The sequence below is a fragment of the Trichosurus vulpecula genome, chromosome 2, assembly GCF_011100635.1.
Source record: "Trichosurus vulpecula isolate mTriVul1 chromosome 2, mTriVul1.pri, whole genome shotgun sequence".
In the NCBI taxonomy this organism is placed as follows: Eukaryota; Metazoa; Chordata; class Mammalia; order Diprotodontia; family Phalangeridae; genus Trichosurus; species Trichosurus vulpecula.
Window position 1 is genome coordinate 13,901,987 of NC_050574.1, and position 18,928 is coordinate 13,920,914.

Consider the following 18,928-nt stretch of genomic DNA (forward strand, 5'->3'; position numbering starts at 1 on the left):
GACTGGGGAATGGGGTGATCAGAATATATACCATCTTGGAGTGGGAGGGAGGGTAGAAATGGGGAGAAAATTTGTAATTCAAACTCTTGTGAAAATCAATGCTGAAAACTGAAAATATTAAATAAATAAATAATAAAAAAGAAAAAATGATGCGTTAAAGGGGGTGGTTTTGTCTAGAAGAACATTATAACTTTCCTCAGATAGTTCCAGGGTTGTCCACAGGAAGATGGGTTAGATCTCTATTTGCCCACAAAGAGAACTAGGAACAATGAATGGAAGATTAATATGTTTAAAGATATGCTCAAGGAGTAAACAAACTCTTCCATTGTCTTAAGAAGTTTTATGTTGTCTCTCATTGCTCTTCAATCAAAGGCTGGACATTCAATCGTTACTTTTTGGAGGGGATTTTTGTTCCAATACAATTTGGCATAAATAGCCTCTCAGATACATTCTTTCTCTGAGACTGCACTGCTTTGAATTTGGTCATGATAGGCCTTCCCAAAACCTCTAATTTCCCAGTCCAGGTTTTCTGTTCTATAGCCTTACTAGATTATCAGTTGTGCTTCTCTCTCCATTTCCAAGTCTTCTTTCTTCCTATCCAAGTCTTCTAAATTATGTTTCTCACTTTTCCCCTGGATTTCCTTACATAAGTATGTGGTAACGATTACAAATTCTACTTCACTTGGTCATGTCTTATATTCTGATCATTTTAATAAGGTATAACTTTTCAAAACCATAGGAAGTTTTTTACTACATATCCCAAGCAATAGCGATGATTCTTGTGTATTTAAAGCCTCTAGCAAAAGGAATCATTTTTACCTAAAATATTAAGCATATACTCTGAATTCAGATATGCCAGATTAGATCCAACATTATCATCTGCTAGTGTATGATGAGAAAAATGTTGAAATTTATCATAATCAGTTAATGGTGTCTGAGTTATCAGCTAGAATACTTGAATAATATTGGACTCATTGTCAACTACTTTCTTAAGACATCATCTAAACATACCACTGTTGCTGTGTAAGTCATTAATTTGTTAAACTCCATCAAGAGGGGCATTGGTGGGGAAGGGTGTAATGTAAGAAATGATTTTACTTCTCTAGTAATCTATTAACATTTGCTATTCCAAATACTCCTACTCTGAAACAAAAGATATTGAAAAGAGGCATGGTAGGATGTTTTCTATTCATATATGGTCATGAGAATACCTTAAAATAGCTCTATTTCAATCTGAAAGGATGTATAGTTTGAGAGTGAATATGACATGTCCATCAAATCTTAATTGATTTGGGCAATGTGGAAATGTACTCTTTCATTGTGTTGCATACTGGTGGCACTATATCCCACTATTTCAGAAGGGTTCTATAGGAAGTAGAATTAATTTGATGTGATGTAATGATTTCATTGATCTGGGGCTAAGATGCAATTATTAAGTATAAGATATTGAGATACTCTTTATTTCTTTCAGATGTGGACCATTGCATGAAATGTCCAGATGCTAAGTATCCAAATAAAGAGAGAGATAACTGCCTCCCAAAGACTGTGGCCTTCCTCACTTTCAAAGAGTCCTTGGGACTGACTTTGACTTCTATAGCTCTTGCATTTTCTCTCCTAACAGTTCTGATTCTAGTGATGTTTGTGAAGTTTCAAGACACTCCCATAGTCAAAGCCAATAACAGGACTCTCAGTTACACACTCCTCATATCTCTTACCTTGTGTTTCCTCTGCCCCATGCTCTTCATTGGCCATCCAACATCAGCAACCTGCCTCCTACAACAAATGGTATTTGGAATTGTGTTCACTGTGGCTGTTTCTTCTATTCTGGCCAAAACCATCACTGTGGTTCTGGCCTTCAAAGCCACAAGACCAGGAAGCAAGATGAAAAGGTGGGTACAACCCAGAGTTTTTAATTTTTTTGTCTTCATCTGCTGTATGATCCAAGTGGCTCTCTGTGGCATCTGGCTGGCAACCTCTCCACCTTTTCCAGGACTAGACTTACACTCAGAGCCTGGTCATATAATCATTGTATGCAAAATAGGTTCTGTCATTGCCTTTTACAGTGTTTTGGGTTACATGGGCTTCTTGGCCCTGGGGAGTTTCATAGTAGCTTTTTTGGCCAGAAACCTTCCTCACACCTTCAATGAAGCCAAGTTTATCACATTCAGCATGCTGATCTTCTGCAGTGTGTGGCTGTCTTTCATCCCTGCCTATCAGAACCCCAAAGGAAAGGCTATGATGATTGTGGAGATCTTCTGTATTTTGGCATCCAGTGCTGGGTTATTAGGCTGCATCTTTCTTCCCAAGTGCTATGTGATCCTTCTGAGACCAGAGAGGAACACCTTGGAGTATCTAAAGCAGAAAGCAAATTCTAGGAGTCATTCTGAAATTTTAACTGGGAGGCACATCTGACAATATGAGGGATGTTTGAAAAAAATTTTGAATCACTTTGAGAAGTCTATAATTGGTGATATCTGAATCTTTACTAGGTTCTCCACTAAAGATGCCAACCTTTAATAGCTATTGTTTTTCTCAACTACATCATCTTTTCTGGATTATTATAATAGTCTATGTGACACTTTATTCTAAAATATCACTTATTCTTCACACTACATTTGCACTTCAACCTTGCTAATTCTTCTTACATGTCTATGGGAATTCACTTTGTACAATTCAATACTCAAACATGAAAATACCTGATATGTGTCATGCAGCGTCATAAATGCTAAGAGCACAAACAGTGACACAACAAAGAACCTATCCTCGGAAAATTTAAACAATAACCAAGGGGGAAATGTACACATTTAACTAATATATAAATAAGAGTGGAAAATTCCAAGGATTGTTCAAGATGAAAGTCAAGTTTACAATGAAGAATTAGAGGGACAAATCATTCTTGCCTTAAGAGTAGTTGAGACAAGGTTTCATGAAGTATTTGGCACATGAGTTGTGTTAAAGTAAGGGACTTAATCATACACCAGTACTAGCCAGGGGCTATCAAATGAGCAAAGATATAGTGAAAGGAAATGGCATAGTGAGAAAAGTAAAAATAGAATTAGTACAGTTTGGCTGGAATGGAGAGTATATGAAGGGGAATTATGTGAAATAAACCTGGAAGCCACATTGGAACCATATTGCATAGGGCATTACACATCAGCATAGAATTTAATGTAGTATTCAATAGGTTATGTAAAGTCATTGATTATTTTTAGTAGAGGAAGGGAAAGCCTACTAATGAACAGTGGTTCATTAGGAAGATCATTCAGGCTATTGTGAAAAGAATTGATTGGAGAAGTTATGGACAAGGGCAAGAAGAACTCTCAAGGAAAACAACTCAGCAATAGATTATATATCTCAGGTGAGCTACAGGGAAATAAGGACTCAGGAGTTCCAGCAGCTGGTAGGATGGTAACGCCATTAACAGAAATGGAAAAATTAGATGAATGAAAAAGCTGTTGAGGCAAGATGAATTCCATTTTGGATAGATGAGTTCCTACAAATGTCATGTTGCCCATCCTTCATTTCTGAAGAGGACCAATGACTTTACAGTTGATGTCTTGACTTATGCATGATTTGGTTTAAAGTGAGGTAGAGTTGCACAAAGTCATCAGCCTCACTTTCTCTTTGAGAGTCATCAAAGTCCAGTGGCAAGACAAAAACAAAGACAACTGGTGATGGCCCAGGTTGACTATGGTGTCTTTGATGTCTGACCAACCTCTAAGTGCTCCAGAGCACCTGTTTCAGCTGCCTTCCAGGCCATTGGAACAAATTGTTCTCATCCAGTGGCGGATGTCTTCACATGATCGGAGCAGATAACTCTCTAATTCACCACCAGGTTTGAGGTCTGTCAGTTATACAAACAGGATTAACCATAGTTTACATGGTTTTATGGGGGTATGGCTGATGTAGAAGCAATAGAATGCCACTGAAGCTTAGGTACATGATTTTGATGCTTCTTTGAGGTATATATTGGAGAGAGGAAAGACTAAAATCAGGCAAATTAATTAGGTTATTGTAACAGTCCGGATAGGGAGGTGATGTGGTCCTCAACTAAGGTAGAGGCTGAAGATGGAGAAGGAGGGACAAGCCCTCTTTGCACACACAATTCTCTCATAGACTAGTTGTTCCCTGATCTCATCCTGTACTCTCCTACCTCTGAACATTTCAATTTCCTCCACCCACATACCTACCTTTTAAAATCCTTTTCTTTCTTCAAGGTTAAGTCTAGGACAGCATACCCACATAATGGGTATTATCTAGTTTGGCTGCTATAGGGTGTAAGTTATTAGATCACCTGTACCTTTCACCAAACAATCTCACCATCAAACTACTTCATATCTTTAGCCATCATCCTAATCTACTCTCCATCAGAAAGTTGGATTCTGTCCTGGAATGACCCTAGGCATTTCCTTTATAGATGAGCTTTTCTTTTATTTAGTTGGAACCAATCCTCCACCTTACTTCCCATCCCCTGGCTCCAAACCTTGCCCCTGAGAACTTGGCCCTCCTGTCCTTTCCAGTTCTTTTATTTGTGGTCTTTCCCTATTAGAACATAAACTGTTCCAAGGCAAGAACATTATTTACAGTGTATTATATTTTTATTTGTTTTGTTAAATGTTTCCCAATCACATTTTCAATTGATTTCAGAGTTTCGTGGTGATCCTGTGAGTTTGACACCTCGGTTCTAGAGTAGGGGGGAGGTGGGGTGCATCTAGTAAGGTTAGAGAGTAGATTGGAGCCCATGTGAAAGACTTTATGGGCTAAACAAAGGAGTTTGTATTTGACCCTATGGGTAACAAATGAAGACCAACTGAAGTTTACTGAACAGAGGAGTGACATAGTGAGACCAAAGCTTTAGGAAAATCACTTTGGAACTATGTGTAGGCTATTTTGGAGAGAAGAGAGACTTTGAATCAGGGGGATCAATTTAGAGAATTTCGGTAGGTTAAGTGAGAGGTATCAAGGTTTTGAGCTGGGATCATGACTGTATGAGGACAGGAATGCAGGAAGATGTGAGAGATGTTATGGAAGAACAATCTATGAGATTTGGCAGCTGATTGAATATGGGTGGTAGGGGATGCTCTGTCAAAAATAAATAAAAATATCAAAAGTAAATAAATAAATAAAATGTAGTCAGAGACTCCTAAGGGTTGCAGCTAGAAAAACAAACAAACCTGTAAGACTATTTTCCTTGTGGTTCCTGGTCTGGTCAACCTGGAGCTACAGTGAAAAGTTTGATACAGCTAAAGACATCTTAGCAGGTTCACATGTACAAAAATATTTATAGCCTCTCTTTTAGTCATGGCCCATCAATTGGGGAATGGCTGAACAAGTTGTGGTATATAAATATAAGGGAATACTATTGTGCTATATGAAATGATGAAGTCAGACTTTAGAAAAACCTGGAAAGACTTATATGAACTGATGCTGAGTGAAGTGAGCAGAACCGGGAAAAGATTATACAGAGTAACAGCCACAGTGTATGATGACTGACTTTGATAGACTTAGCTCTTCTCAGCAATGAAAGGACCTAAAAGAATTCCAAAAGACTCATGATGGAAAATGCCATCCACATCCAGAAAAAGATATATGGAGGCTGAACACAGATCAAAGCCGAATATTTTCTTTTTTGTTGTGTTTTTTTGTGTGTTTTTCTTTCTCATGGTTACCCCCATTCATTCCAATTCTTCTATACAACATGACTAATGTGAAAATATGTTTAATAGGAATGTATATGTAGAGCCTATATTGGATTGCATGCTATCTTTGGGAGGGAGAGGGCAGAGAGGGGGAGAAAATTTAAAACTTATGGAAATGAATGTTGAAAACTAAAAATAAATAAATTAACTTATTTAAATATCAATCTTTACCAGCTTGTGTCTAGGAGCAAGGTTAGGTAAGAATCTGGTTTGTCATGCCCACCACCTTTCAGGATCATTTCTAGGAGCTACATAGATATTGGATACGGTAAGAAAAAATATTGCTTTATTGTGATCTGTGACTATTACATAGCACCTTAAATGTTTTCTTGTACTGTTCAAATTGAGAATTACTGAATTATCTTTTGAGAAAAGTGGCCATGCCTGCCAGCATTAGCTCAAATGCCTTATGTCTCAGAATCTCATCATGTCATCTGTAAACAGTGATAACTTAGTTTCTTCCTTGCCTATTCTAATTCCTTCAATTTCTTTTTCTTCTCTTATTTCTAAAGCTAACGTTCCTACTAGCAAATTGAATAATAGGGGTGATAATGGACATCCTTATTTCACCTCCAATCTTATTGAAAATGAATCTAGCTTATCTTCATTACAAATAATGCTTGCTGATGGTTTAAGTTAGATGCTACTTATCATTTTAAGGAAAACTATTCCTATGCTTTCTACTGTTTTTAATAGGAATGAGTATTGTATTTTGTCAAAAGCTTTTTCTGCATCTATTGTGATAATCACATGATTTCTGGTAGTTTTGTTATTGATATGATCAATTATGTTGATAGTTTTCCTAATATTCAACTAGCCTTGCATTCCTGGAATAAATCCTACCTGTCATAATGTATTATTTTCATGATAAGTTGCTGTAATCTTTTTGGAAATATTTTATTTGAAATTTTTCATCTATATTCATTAGGGAAATTGGTCTATAATTTTCTTTCTCTGTTTTGACTCTTCCTGGTTTAGGTATCAGTACCATATTTGTGTCTTAAAAAGCATTTGGTAGGACTCCTTCTTTGCCCTTTTTCCCAAATAGTCTATAAATAGTAATCAACTGTTCGTTAAATGTTTGATAGAATTCACTTGTAAATCTATCTGGTCCTGGAGATTTTTTCCTAGGGAATTGATTGATGGCTTGTTCAATTTCTTTTTCTGAGATAGGGTTATTTAAGTATTATACTTCCTCTTCTGTTAATCTGGCCAATTTATATTTTTGTAAATATTCATCTATTTCCCTAAAATTATAAAATTTATTGGCATACAATTGGGCAAAATAATTCTTAATAATTCCTAATTATTGTGTTAATTTCCTCTTCTTTGGAGGTGAATTTACCCTTTTAATTTTTGATACTGGTAATTTGGTTTTCTTCTTCTTCCTTTTAATCAAATTGAGGTTCATCAATTTTATTAATTTATTCATAAAACCAACTCTTAGTTTTCTTAATCTCTCCTCTTTCTGAGTTTTCCCAGCATGAGGTGTGGGGGAGGGGTGGTTTGGCTACTGGAAGTCTCCTCTTTCCCTAGGGCTGTGCTATAGCACGGGTGGCCTCAGCCTTCATCTGTGCTGGTATCTGCCAATTCTGCTGGCTGTGTGAAGGCACACCTGGAGTCCTGGTCTTGGCGCCTGCCTGCTCAGGAACTCCCACTGGTCTGCTGAGGTGAGGCTTTCTGGAATGTGTCCCTTCCTGCACTGGTCCCCTTCTGCCACAGCAAGAGGGTCCCTTGTCCCTAACTTCCCTAGCTAAAAGACTGCTGTGCCCCTACTTTTGCCTCCACTATTCCAGGGTTTTTCCTAGGGCAGTATTCTCTGGGTTATTCAAGGTCAACAAGGGAAGGCTGAGAGCACTTACAGTTTACTCCATTATCATGGCTCCTGGAAGTTGAAGAAGGTGACTTGAAAACGTTTAGTCTGTGGGCTGATAGCCCCAGGAGTAGGTGCTGCCTCTGCCCTCAAGCTCTTCACTTCGGTCTCACCTAGCTCCAACAGACTCCAGTCCTGTGCTCCAGTCCAGTACCTGAGAGTCTTGGTATTCACCACTGCTGTTAGTGATTCAGATGCTAGGCCTGCTCCCACTCTGCTATGATCAGGTACTCAGCACTCTGTGCTCTCTCAGCCCAGTGAAACAGATCCTTCTTCTCGATATTCTGAACTCTCCTGGGCTGAAAATCTGCCACACTCTGTCTCCTAGTGGATTCTACCTCTCTCAAATTTGTTCAGATGCACTTTTTAGAGGTATCTAAAAGAATTTGTGAGAGCACTCTGGGATGTCCCTGCTTTCACTCCACCATTTTGGCTCTGCCCTCTGTATCTCCAGTCTCGAACAAGAGAGGGTTCCACTGAGGTACAGGTGATTGATCAATATTTGTTCAATTGACTTGAATTAAACTGAATTCAAGAATATGGATACTAGAAATCCTGTCTGATTCAAGAATTAGAATTTCTGCCTCTTTCATTTATGTTGACCTTAGATTTGAATTAATAAAGTGACCTTATGGGGAATGACCCAGAAAATTTAGAGAAATTCAGTGCTTTATCTCTGCCTGATATTTTCTCATGTTTGATTAGCTTCCTTTTGGCTATGTAAATACAGTCTGATCAAACTAATGAAGACATGATTGGGATAGTATAATAAGGGCAATATAAAGTATATGACATTGAGAGGGTTGAAAAATGAGTTTCCTAAAGTATTAGACGCTATGACTTAGATCAAGTTACAAATTTGCCTGAGTTCAAACAGAATTGAACGACAGACTCATCATCCTCTGCTTAAGGTTAGGTATTAGCAGATATTTATGCCATTCATAAGCAGCAAGGGACTGTGATACCAAAGCTAGTCAGGCAAATGAAGCCAAGAGATTGTTTTGCTGAAGGGGTTTATGTCCTTCACAGAATGATCCTTCAATGTGAGGATTTGGCATGAGAAGATTTCCAAATGTACTCTTTACCTCCTGCTTCTCCTTTTTTTCCACTGAGAAAACAAGAAATATGATACTCATAAACATGAAGTCATGTATCACATATTTCCGGATTAGTCATGTTGGACAAAGAAAAGGAAGAAAAATAAAAAGTGGAATCTATGTTTTAGTTTGCTCTTAAAATTAATCAGTTTTCCATGTAGATGTGGATAGTATTTTTTTTCATGAGTCCTTTTTGGCATGGATCACTGAATTGATCAGAGTAGCTGGGAAGAAGTGAGCTCCCAAATGGATCTGTCATCTTGAGGATTTTGCTGTTCAGCTACTGGTCTGAGAGCCCACCTAATCAAAGACTCTTAGGGATAGAGTGCTGCTTTTGGCATCAAGAACACCTGAGTTTCAATGCTGCCTCAGGCAATTAGTAGTTGGGAAAACCTGGGCAAATTACTTGAGTTACTTAGCCTCCTCCAGCCTCTTTCTCCACTTGTAAAAGGGATATAATAACACCTACCTGAAAAGGTAGTTGTCAAATGCAAGTGAAATCAGATATTTGGAGAGACTTTAGCAAAGCTTAAAATACCAGGAAAATTTTGGCTCTTAGTCTAGACATAACTCTGTCTGGGAGAAGTCTGATGCACCTAAGCCATTGCTGGGTGTTTGGCTTTGAAATGATCATGGCTCTTAGGAGCCGTTGCTTGAGTATTTTGCTTGGACAGGGTCATGGCCCCTATCATAAAGCAGGCCCTCATGCCCAGTCCCATTCAGTCTGGCTGCTGCTCTAGCTGGCTAGACTTCAAGAGGATTCACTCCCTTAAACTGAATCCTGTAGCCTCCTATAGAATCTCAGCTAGCTCCATTTGCAAAACTCTCAAGAATTATCTCTGAGCCTAGGGAAGCCCCTTTCTTTCTCTTTTCCTCTCTAGTAACATGTTTCTTGGTACCATGGCTCTAATTCATGGACCATAAGACTTAGGAGCTTGAGGAACTGGGATGACTGAGGGTAATTTGATGCCCTCCATCTAGCAACTGGTCATTGCCTAGTCCAAAGATAAGAAAAGATAAAGCAGCTGCCTTATATGTATGCCCCAGATGTATTGGGATGCTGCTGTCAAAACTTTCACTTGGTGTGAAAGCTACCTTTACTGCAAGAGGGCAGGAGTCCTCCATTCTCTAAGCCCTGGAAGCTTGGTAAGTGTTTTGGAGATTCTTGAGATTAGTGGATAAAGATTAATTGTTTCTGAGGAAGGAAGAGTTGGATGCTCTCAGGAAATGTCTCAGGACTAAAGGCATTCAATGGTGCTTGGGAGTTAAGTGGGGGGAGGGGGTGGAAGGGAAAAGAGCACCTAGGTGAAAATCTTGGAGAAGGGGTGGAGGGAATAAAAGAATTTTTCTCCTGCGGCACTCATTCTGAGGATGGGGATTCACAACCTCTCAATGTAAAGTGGACAGGGCAACAGATGCTTGGGGGAAAAAAAGCATATAAAAGGCCAGCACCACATCATTTTCAGTGATTCCTGCTCAGAGCAGAGATTGTAGTTGGAGCTCTATAAGCCCCTGAGTAGTACTCCAGGAAAGACATCAAACGTAAGTTTGTTCCTGAGGAGATGCCTCTTCCTTTGACTTCTATGAAAATGGAGATGTAGTCTGCTTGAGGAACTGAGGAGAGATAGCCTGCTTAGGGGACTTGAAGTCAATGTAGTTACTGGGTTTGACTCAGTGCTTGGGACATGCTCCTAGGTCCCTTATCCCAATCCAATTCCTTGCCTGCCTAAACTTCAGTTGCACCCTCTATCTGAATAGGACATTTCCTGCATGCAATATCCTCACTCTCTCACAGCCTTTCAGCATCAAAAACCTAGAACCTGGCAGTTAGTAGGCCAAGAGGTGAGCAGGATGATGAGAGGAGACGAGGGCCATTCAAGAGAGCGGTAGGCCTATCTGGATACCCTGCTAATGAGGTGTGGAGTATCTGGGCTAGCTAGAAAGGGTATTCACATGGAATGGTGGGGGGGAGCTCCTGAGCTAGGCTCCTGGAGAATTTCTGAAGGATGGGGAAATTGAGAGGCCTGTTTGTAGAAAGGAGCTTAGGAGGCAGTGGGTTGGGAGAGGATACCAATTAGAGGCAGTGGGGATGGATGATAGAAGGAAAAATCTGTTGAAGAAGGAGGGAAGAGTTGGGATCCAGGATGCCTGTAGAGGGCTTTGTCTTAGCAGGGAGAAGGGTTTACTCTTGAGACAGGGGTGGGGGAAGACATTGAATTGATTTGAGAGGAAGAAAACAGGCAGAAGGCTCTTCACCCAAGGGCTTTCATGCTATCCACTTCAAAAGGAGGTAATGGCCTTGAGCTGAGGAAATAGGGAGAGGACATGCTAAAAAAAGGCTGGAGGAGAAGGAGGGAAATGTTTAGGCTAGCTGTTATGGGGAAGGTGATAGTGAATCCAACAGAGAGTGGTCAAAGGCCTGGTAAATGCTTATAAAAGAGAACATAGTTCGATATTAATATTTGTCTTTCCTTTTCACCACAATATTTTCCATGTAATTTTCTCCACAGGTGCAACCATGTCAGTTGCAAGTCATCTAGAGAACAGTAGAAGTGAACAGAATTCTGATGAAGGATTCCTTTGGCTTCCATTGCTAACTTGGCCACCCCAGTTTATCCCTGAACATTTTGAGGACTTGGAAGATGCCCTCCTGTGCCCTGCCTTGCCACCTGCCTATCAGACTGATGAGAGTAATGACAACAGCAGTAGTGACAGTAATGGTGGCACTTCCAATGACAGTAGGCATTATTACAGGGACAATCACAGACAGAATGATCATGCCAATCATGTCTACAACAATGGCTATCGTGAGTATTGAGGAAGGGCTGCTGAGAGAGCCTTGAGGAGGGCTCAAAATGTTGGGAATATCTCAGGGAAGAAGGGGAAGAGTGAATCTTTTAGGAAGGGTGAAAATTGATAAAATTTTTGCTGTAATTAAAAGTGTTGATTATGACAATTTCTTCATTTTAAAAATATGATTTTTACCAAATGATTTTGTTCCCTTGTTGAGATTGCTTGAATGTACACTCCCCTCACATGATCCATCCTCCACTTTTTCTCCTTCATAGTCAAATTCCAAAAACAAGTTATGTCCAGTTCCTACTGCCACCTTCCCAACATGCAAGCTAAATTTGAACTCATCCACAGAAAAGCTGCAGAGAGAAGTGGAAAAGTTGTAGAAGTGAAAGTGAAGGAGGTAGAAGTGTACAAAGAGTGTGAACCAAGATGCCAATGGAAAGATCATTAAGCACTGTCTTCAGGCTCCATTTTCAATGAGGATATCACCATTTCAGTTCCAGGTAACCCAGAGAGTAGTGGACATGAAGTGAGTTCTGATGGAGGACTCATCATGTCATCCCAGTTTGTCCCAGGACAATTGGACAATTTGGAAGATGCTCTTCTATGCCTCAAGCTCCAACCTGAATACCAAATATGGAACAAGAGGGATTCACTTTGCTGGATAGGTGGAGCCAGAGCTGTGTCCCAGCTGCAGTTCCTTTCCTGACTTTTTCTCTTGTGAGTTGAGCTGGGGGACACCTACTCCCATTTTCCAATGTCTTTAGGAAACTCCAGGCAGTCAATGCAAAGTCTGAATCTAGAGCCTGCTGGTGACCAGCAGAGATGACAGTGAGATCAGTTTGGACATTTGTATGCAGGACTTTCCTCATATTCACTCCCTCTTTCTCTCTACCTTTTCTTTTCTTTAGTCAGGAGCTGAATGGAAGGGAAGTCCATTACACTAGGGAAGCCAGCATCACCACATTGTCCTGCCCTGTCTCTTCCTGAGGCAGTTTTTGAGACCATGAAAAAGTCAAGGAAATGCCAAGAATCTCTCTCCCACTCCAAACAAAAAGCCCAAGAAAAGTGAATGTGGCAAATTTTGTGGCAAATTAATACAGAAAATTCACTCCCCAACGAAGAGATAAGAGAAGATATCCCAACCTTATGAGTCTGCAGAAGTGGAAGGTTCTTGGTAATGGCACTTTGCAGATTGTGTTGATAGGCCCACCAGTTTGACTGACTTTTCTCTTCCCCTTTCATGCTCTTGGAAAATATAATTTATTTGTGATGGATATCTGGAAAAGAAGGGGATTGGGGAAATACTCATTGTAATTCTGGTAATGGAGAAAAACAAGACTTCAATAAAACTTATTTCTCAGAACACTACTGTCTTCATAAGGAGCATTGTTTCAGCGTTTTTTCTGTATGTTTGTGACAATACTCTAAGGGGGTATGGGCATCTGAACCAGTTCTGTTTACTCTAATGTGAGAGTGAGATTGGGAATCAAGGGAAGACTCTCCTGAAGCAGAGGTTGGAACTTAGAAGGTTTCATTAACCCAATTTGGGTGTGTCAGTGCTACTGGCTGTCTGAGGGGAAGCCACAAACTCCACTGAGATTTCAGTGCTTCACAAGAAGATAGAGAATACTATTCAGGGTCTCAGTTGCTTAGAAGCTGGTGAACCAGGACTGGTTTCTTGATAGCTGCCTACTTCAGCTTCCTCATTTCTAAAGTGGGGATAATAGTAGCACTTAACTCTGAAGGGTGCTTTCAGGATCAAGTGAGATAATATTGAAGGGGGCTTAGCACAGATGAGACACTGGCACAATTAAGTAGGTGCTTAGTATTTCTTATCTTTCTTTTCTTTTTTTTAAATTAATTTATTTTAGTTTTCAACATTCACTTCCACAAGATTTTGAGTTCCAAGTTTTCTCCCCATCTCTCCCCTCTCCCTCACCCCAAGGCAGTGTGCATTCAGATTACCCCCACCCCCAATCTGCCCTTCCTTCTATCACCCCCCCCCTTCTCTTATCTCCTTCTCTTCTATATTACTGTAGGGCATGATAGCTTTCTATACCCCATTGCTTGTATATCTCATTTCCCAGTTGGATGTAAAAACAATTTTTAACATATATTTTTAAAACTTGGAGTTACTCATTCTCTCCCTTCCTCCCTTCTCACCCACCCTTATTGAGAAGGCAAGCAATTCAATATAGGTTTGTATTTTTCGCTTAATTTGAAGGCCTTCCCATCCATTTTTAGGCCCAAGTGACCTGCCTGAGTCACATGGAAGGCTAAGTTACATGTGGTGGGAGCAGCTTGCTGAACGAGTGGAACAGGAAAGGGTGGAGCAGGAAGGAAGTTAGTAGAACTGAGAGGAAGTGAGAACAGAGCAGTCAGAGAAGTTAGAGCTAAGGAGAGATGAGGAAAGCTAGCTGTGCTATGAGTGTATTTGTGGGAAGGCCCTAGCACGGTGTGGGGAGAGGGGAGATGGCTTTAGAATGGAGCTGCTCTCTGCTGTGATAATATGTATTAACTTCTTTGCTGCTTGGATGAATTGGACTTAGTGGTTTGGGGATTTGGTTTTCTGGTGTCTGAATAAATGTTTTGTTTCTTCTGTCTTCTATATGGAGAGTCTGTTATATTTTATGATTCTGAACCATGCCAGCATACTCATTACAATAGCAACCATTGTGAATATTGCCTTGGCAATACATTGGGCCTCACAACCAGGATTGCAAGGTATAAAATCTCTGTTTGGAGGCAGAAGGGCTTTAGAGGAAGAAAAGGCTATCCCAGCATGGGAGAATTTACCTTATTCCTCCCCAGCAAAGGAATGGACTAAAGGCTGTGAACTATGAAAGCTGGGAACAGAGGCTACAGAAGGGAGAACACAGATATTTGGAAAGATGTTTACAAGGAATTAAATAGTCAGGGAGAGAACTGGCAGCAGTGTGTAGAATAGGTTGGATTTTACTACCAGGTTACTGTATTATATGCAAAAGCAGAGACAAACTGTTACAGGAAAAAACTCAGATGGAAAGAAAACTTGCTAGCTTGCAGGGGAATCTTTCTGTGCCACAGCAAGATGGGGAATCTCGGGTGGCAGAAGAACAGATTACTGTTCAGGAGTCTGCTGCTTTGAATGAGGACTTTGCCATTAATTTAGTTAAGAAAAAACAAAGAGCAAAAAAGTTGTAGGTGCATATAAGTTTAACACAGGGTGAGCCTAGTTCCCAGGTGATGGCTGCCAGGAGAGTGGGTAGACAAATATTTCCAGAAGAAAGTTCTTTGTAGAAGATGGCAGCTGGAAAGCAGGGACTAGCATGAGCTCCCCAACAAGTCCCTCCAAAAACCTATAAAAAATGGCTCTGAACCAATTCTAGAACTGCAGAACCCACAAAATAGCAGAGGGAAGCAGGGCTCCAGCACAGGACAGCCTGGATGGTTGCTGGGTGAGGTCTTTCGTGCACAGAGCTGGGAGCAGAGCAGAGCCCAGCATGGGCCGTGCGGACCAACCAGACCAGGAGCCGGGCGGAGCGGGCCCTAGCGCCCTGAATCAGTGAGCTGCAGCAGTTACCAGACTTCTCAACCCACAAACACCAAAGACAGTGGAGAAGGTTAGTGGGAAAAGCTTCTGGGGACAGGGGGATAGAGTTTTCAGTTCAGCCACCACCCTGGGGGCAGCGGAGGTGGGGCAGCTACAGAAGTACAGCTGCAGTTGCTTCCGGCCCCAGGCCCACCTGGTGAGAGGAATTAAGTGGCAGATCAGAGCAAGAGTGAAGAGCCTGCTGAAGGTCTAAGTCCAGTCCAGGTTGGGGGTTCTTGGGGAAGGAGTAGTGCTGGTGTAGCAGACCTGGCGCATTCCCCCAAGCTTGGAACATAGAACTCTTTACTCTACAAGCAGTCATATCCCAACGAAAAACTCAAGGGTCAAGTAAGTTGGCTGCGAACATGGCCAGGCAGTGAAAACGCACCCAGATTCAGTCTCAGACTTTGGAATCTTTCTTTGGTGACAAAGAAGACCAAAACATACAGCCAGAAGAAGTCAACAAAGTCAAAGAGCCTACAACAAAAGCCTCCAAGAAAAACATGAACTGGTCTCAGGCCATGGAAGAGCTCAAAAAGGATCTGGAAAAGCAAGTTAGAGAAGTAGAGGAAAACTTAGGAAGAGAAATGAGAAGGATGCAAGAAAACCATGAAAAACAAGTCAATGACTTGCTAAAGGAGACCCAAAAAAATACTGAAAAATATACTGAAGAAAACAACACCTTAAAAAATAGACTAACTCAAATGGCAAAAGAGCTCCAAAAAGCCAATGAGGAGATAAATGCCTTAAAAGGCAGAATTAGCCAAATGGAAAAGGAGGTCCAAAAGACCACTGAAGAAAATACTACCTTAAAAATTAGATTGGAGCAAGTGGAAGCTAGTGCCTTGATGAGAAGTCAAGATATTATAAAACAGAACCAAAGGAATGAAAAAATGGAAGATAATGTGAAATATCTCATTGGAAAAACCACTGACTTGGAAAATAGATCCAGGAGAGATAATGTAAAAATTATTGGACTACCTGAAAGCCATGATCAAAAAAAGAGCCTAGATATCATCTTTCAAGAAATTATCAAGGAGAACTGCCCTGATATTCTAGAGCCACAGGGCAAAATATAACTTGAAAGAATCCACAGATCGCCTCCTCAAATAGATCCCAAAAAGAAATCTCCTAGGAATATTGTTGCCAAATTCCAGAGCTCCCAGGTCAAGGAGAAAATACTGCAAGCAGCCAGAAAGAAACAATTTGAGTATTGTGGGAACACAATCAGAATAACCCAAGATCTAGCAGCTTCTACGTTAAGAGATCAAAGGGCTTGGAATACGATATTCCAGAGGTCAATGGAGCTAGGATTAAAACCAAGAATCACCTACCCAGAAAAACTGAGTATCGTGCTCCAAGGCAAAATATGGACTTTCAATAAAATAGAGGACTTTCAAGCTTTCTCAGTGAAAAGACCAGAGCTGAATAGAAAATTTGACTTTCAAACACAAGAATCAAGAGAAGCATGAAAAAGTAATCACGAAAAAGAACAAGAAAAAGAAATTGCAAGGGACTTACTAAAGTTGAACTCTTTTGTGTACATTCCTACATGGAAAGATGATGTGTATGATTCATGAGACCTCAGTATTAGGGTAGCTGAAGGGAATATGCATATATATATATATATATATGTATATATCTATGTGTGTATGTATGTATTTGTGTATGTATATGTTTATGTACATATATGTGTATGTGAGTGTGTATGTATGTGTATAGAGAGAGAGAGCAAGAGAGAGAGTGGGCACAGGGTGAGTTGAAGATGAAAGGATGATATCTAAAAGAAATAAAAGAAATAAAATTAAGGGATGAGAGAGGAACATATTGAGAGAGGGAGATAGGGAGAGTTAGAATGGGATAAATTATCTCACATAAAAGTGGCAAGAAAAAGCAGATCTGTAGGAAGAGAAGAGAAGGCAGGTGAGGGGGAATGAGTGAATCTTGCTCTCATCAGATTTGACCTGAAGAGGGAATACCATACATACTCAATTGGGTATCTTACCCCACAGGAAAGAAGGAGGAAGAAGATTTAAAAAAGGGGGGGGATGATAGAAGGGAGGGCAGACAGGGGAGGAGGTAATCAAAAACAAACACTTTCGAAAAGGGACAGGGTCAAGGGAGAAAATTCAATAAAGGGGGATAGGTTAGGAAGAAGTAAAATATAGTCTTTCACAACATGAGTATTGTGGAAGGGTTATACATAATGATACACATGTGGCCCATGTTGAATTGCTTGCCTTCTTAGGGAGGGTGGGTGGAAGGGAAGAGGGGAGAGAATTTGGAACTCAAAGTTTTAAAAATAGATGTTCAAGAACAAAAAAAAAGTTTTTGCATGCAACTAGAAAATAAGATACACAGGCAATGGGGCGTAGAAATTTATCTTGCCCTACAAGAAAGGAAGGGAAAAGGGGAGGGGAGTGGGGTGACAGAAGGGAGGGCTGACTGGGGAACAGGGCAACCAGAATATACGCCATCTTGGAGTGGGGGAGGGTAGAAATGGGGAGAAAATTTGTAATTCAAACTCTTGTGAAAATCAATGTTGAAAACTAAACATATTAAACAAAAAAAAATTCAAAAAAAAAAGAAAGTTCTTTGTAGCTTCTCAGGTATGAATCATCCTGTCAGTGTTGAAATCAACAGTTTTTCATATTTGATCCCTGTGGCCAAAAGTGACACAATGAAATGATATTAACCTTCTCTCCTCCTAAGCAATATCCTCTCTCTTTGCTTATCTCTATTTGGAGTGATCATTGCTGTAGGGCCTGATGTTTAGGGCATGACACCAATTTACCCAAAAGCAGCCTTATAACATATTCCGTATCTCCTTTTTACTTCTTGTTATTTATGGTTAAAAGTGTCTAGCACAATGTGTTGTGCACATTATAAGCTTATTAAATGTTCATTGAGTAGATTCAGCTCAATTTCAGAAAAGATTTCTTAATAACCTTGTACGTGCAGAGCATTAGGCGAGCGCCGGGGAGTCAAAGCCGCAGCCCAAACAGTCCCTTCCCCTGAGGAATTTAACAACGTTAGTAAATGAATTAATGATGTCAATATCAGGTGAACAGACCCAATAATGGAGTCATATGCCTGTATTCAAACACATTTCACGTGTTTGAAAGTCAGATTTTCTATTCAGCTCTGGTCTTTTCACTGAGAAAGCTTGAAAGTCCTCTATCTATTTTATTGAAAGTCCACGTTTTGCCTCGGAGCATGATGCTCAGCTTTGGCAAAATGTCAAATGTCTTCATCACCACATTGGGGGTTTTCTTGGCAGAGATACTGGAATGATTTGCCATTTCCTTTTCCAGCTCATTCTACAGATGTGGAAGCTAAGGCAAATAAGTGGTCGAGTGACTTGCCCAGGGTCACACAGCTAGTGTCTGATGTCAGATTTGAACTGAGGAGGATAAGTATTCCTGACTCTAGGCCCTGCACTCTGTTTACCTAGCTACCCCTCCAACACACAGTAAATGCTTAATTAATGTTTACTGCATAAACTGACTACTCCCTAAACTGGCTGTGCCCAGGATCACACAGTCAGGGAGTCAGAAGCAACAGACTTACATATGTCCATGTTATACTCCCACCCCACCTCTTCAGAGGATGGAAGCTCCTCAAGAGGTCCTGAAGTCAGAAGGACCTCAGTTCAAATACCACCTGAGACCCTCCTAGCTGCGTAACTGCGGGCAAGCCAAGGAACCCTCTAGTGCTCTGTCAGCTGCCCAATGGATGAGCTGCTGTTCTTTTGCCCAGGGATTTCCCTACATGGATGAAACCACAGGAAACAGAACCTTGGCTTTGGAGCTGGAAGGCAGCTTAAAAGCATTTTAGTCCAGCCCCCATTGTTGAGTAAACTGAGGCCCAGAGAAGGGAAGGAGATTGC

At 40.5% G+C, this 18,928-nt stretch overlaps 1 protein-coding gene across 1 annotated transcript in view; it reads left to right on the forward strand.

Annotated features, from left to right (window-relative positions):
• The window catches only part of LOC118836261 (vomeronasal type-2 receptor 26-like), a 38,966-nt gene extending 36,554 nt beyond the window's left edge, over window positions 1–2,412 (forward strand). The window contains exon 7 of the mRNA XM_036743594.1: window positions 1,472–2,412. Coding sequence (XP_036599489.1) covers window positions 1,472–2,412 — 941 coding nt within the window. The remainder of the gene's footprint in view (window positions 1–1,471) is intronic.
• The last annotated feature ends 16,516 nt before the right edge of the window (window positions 2,413–18,928 follow it).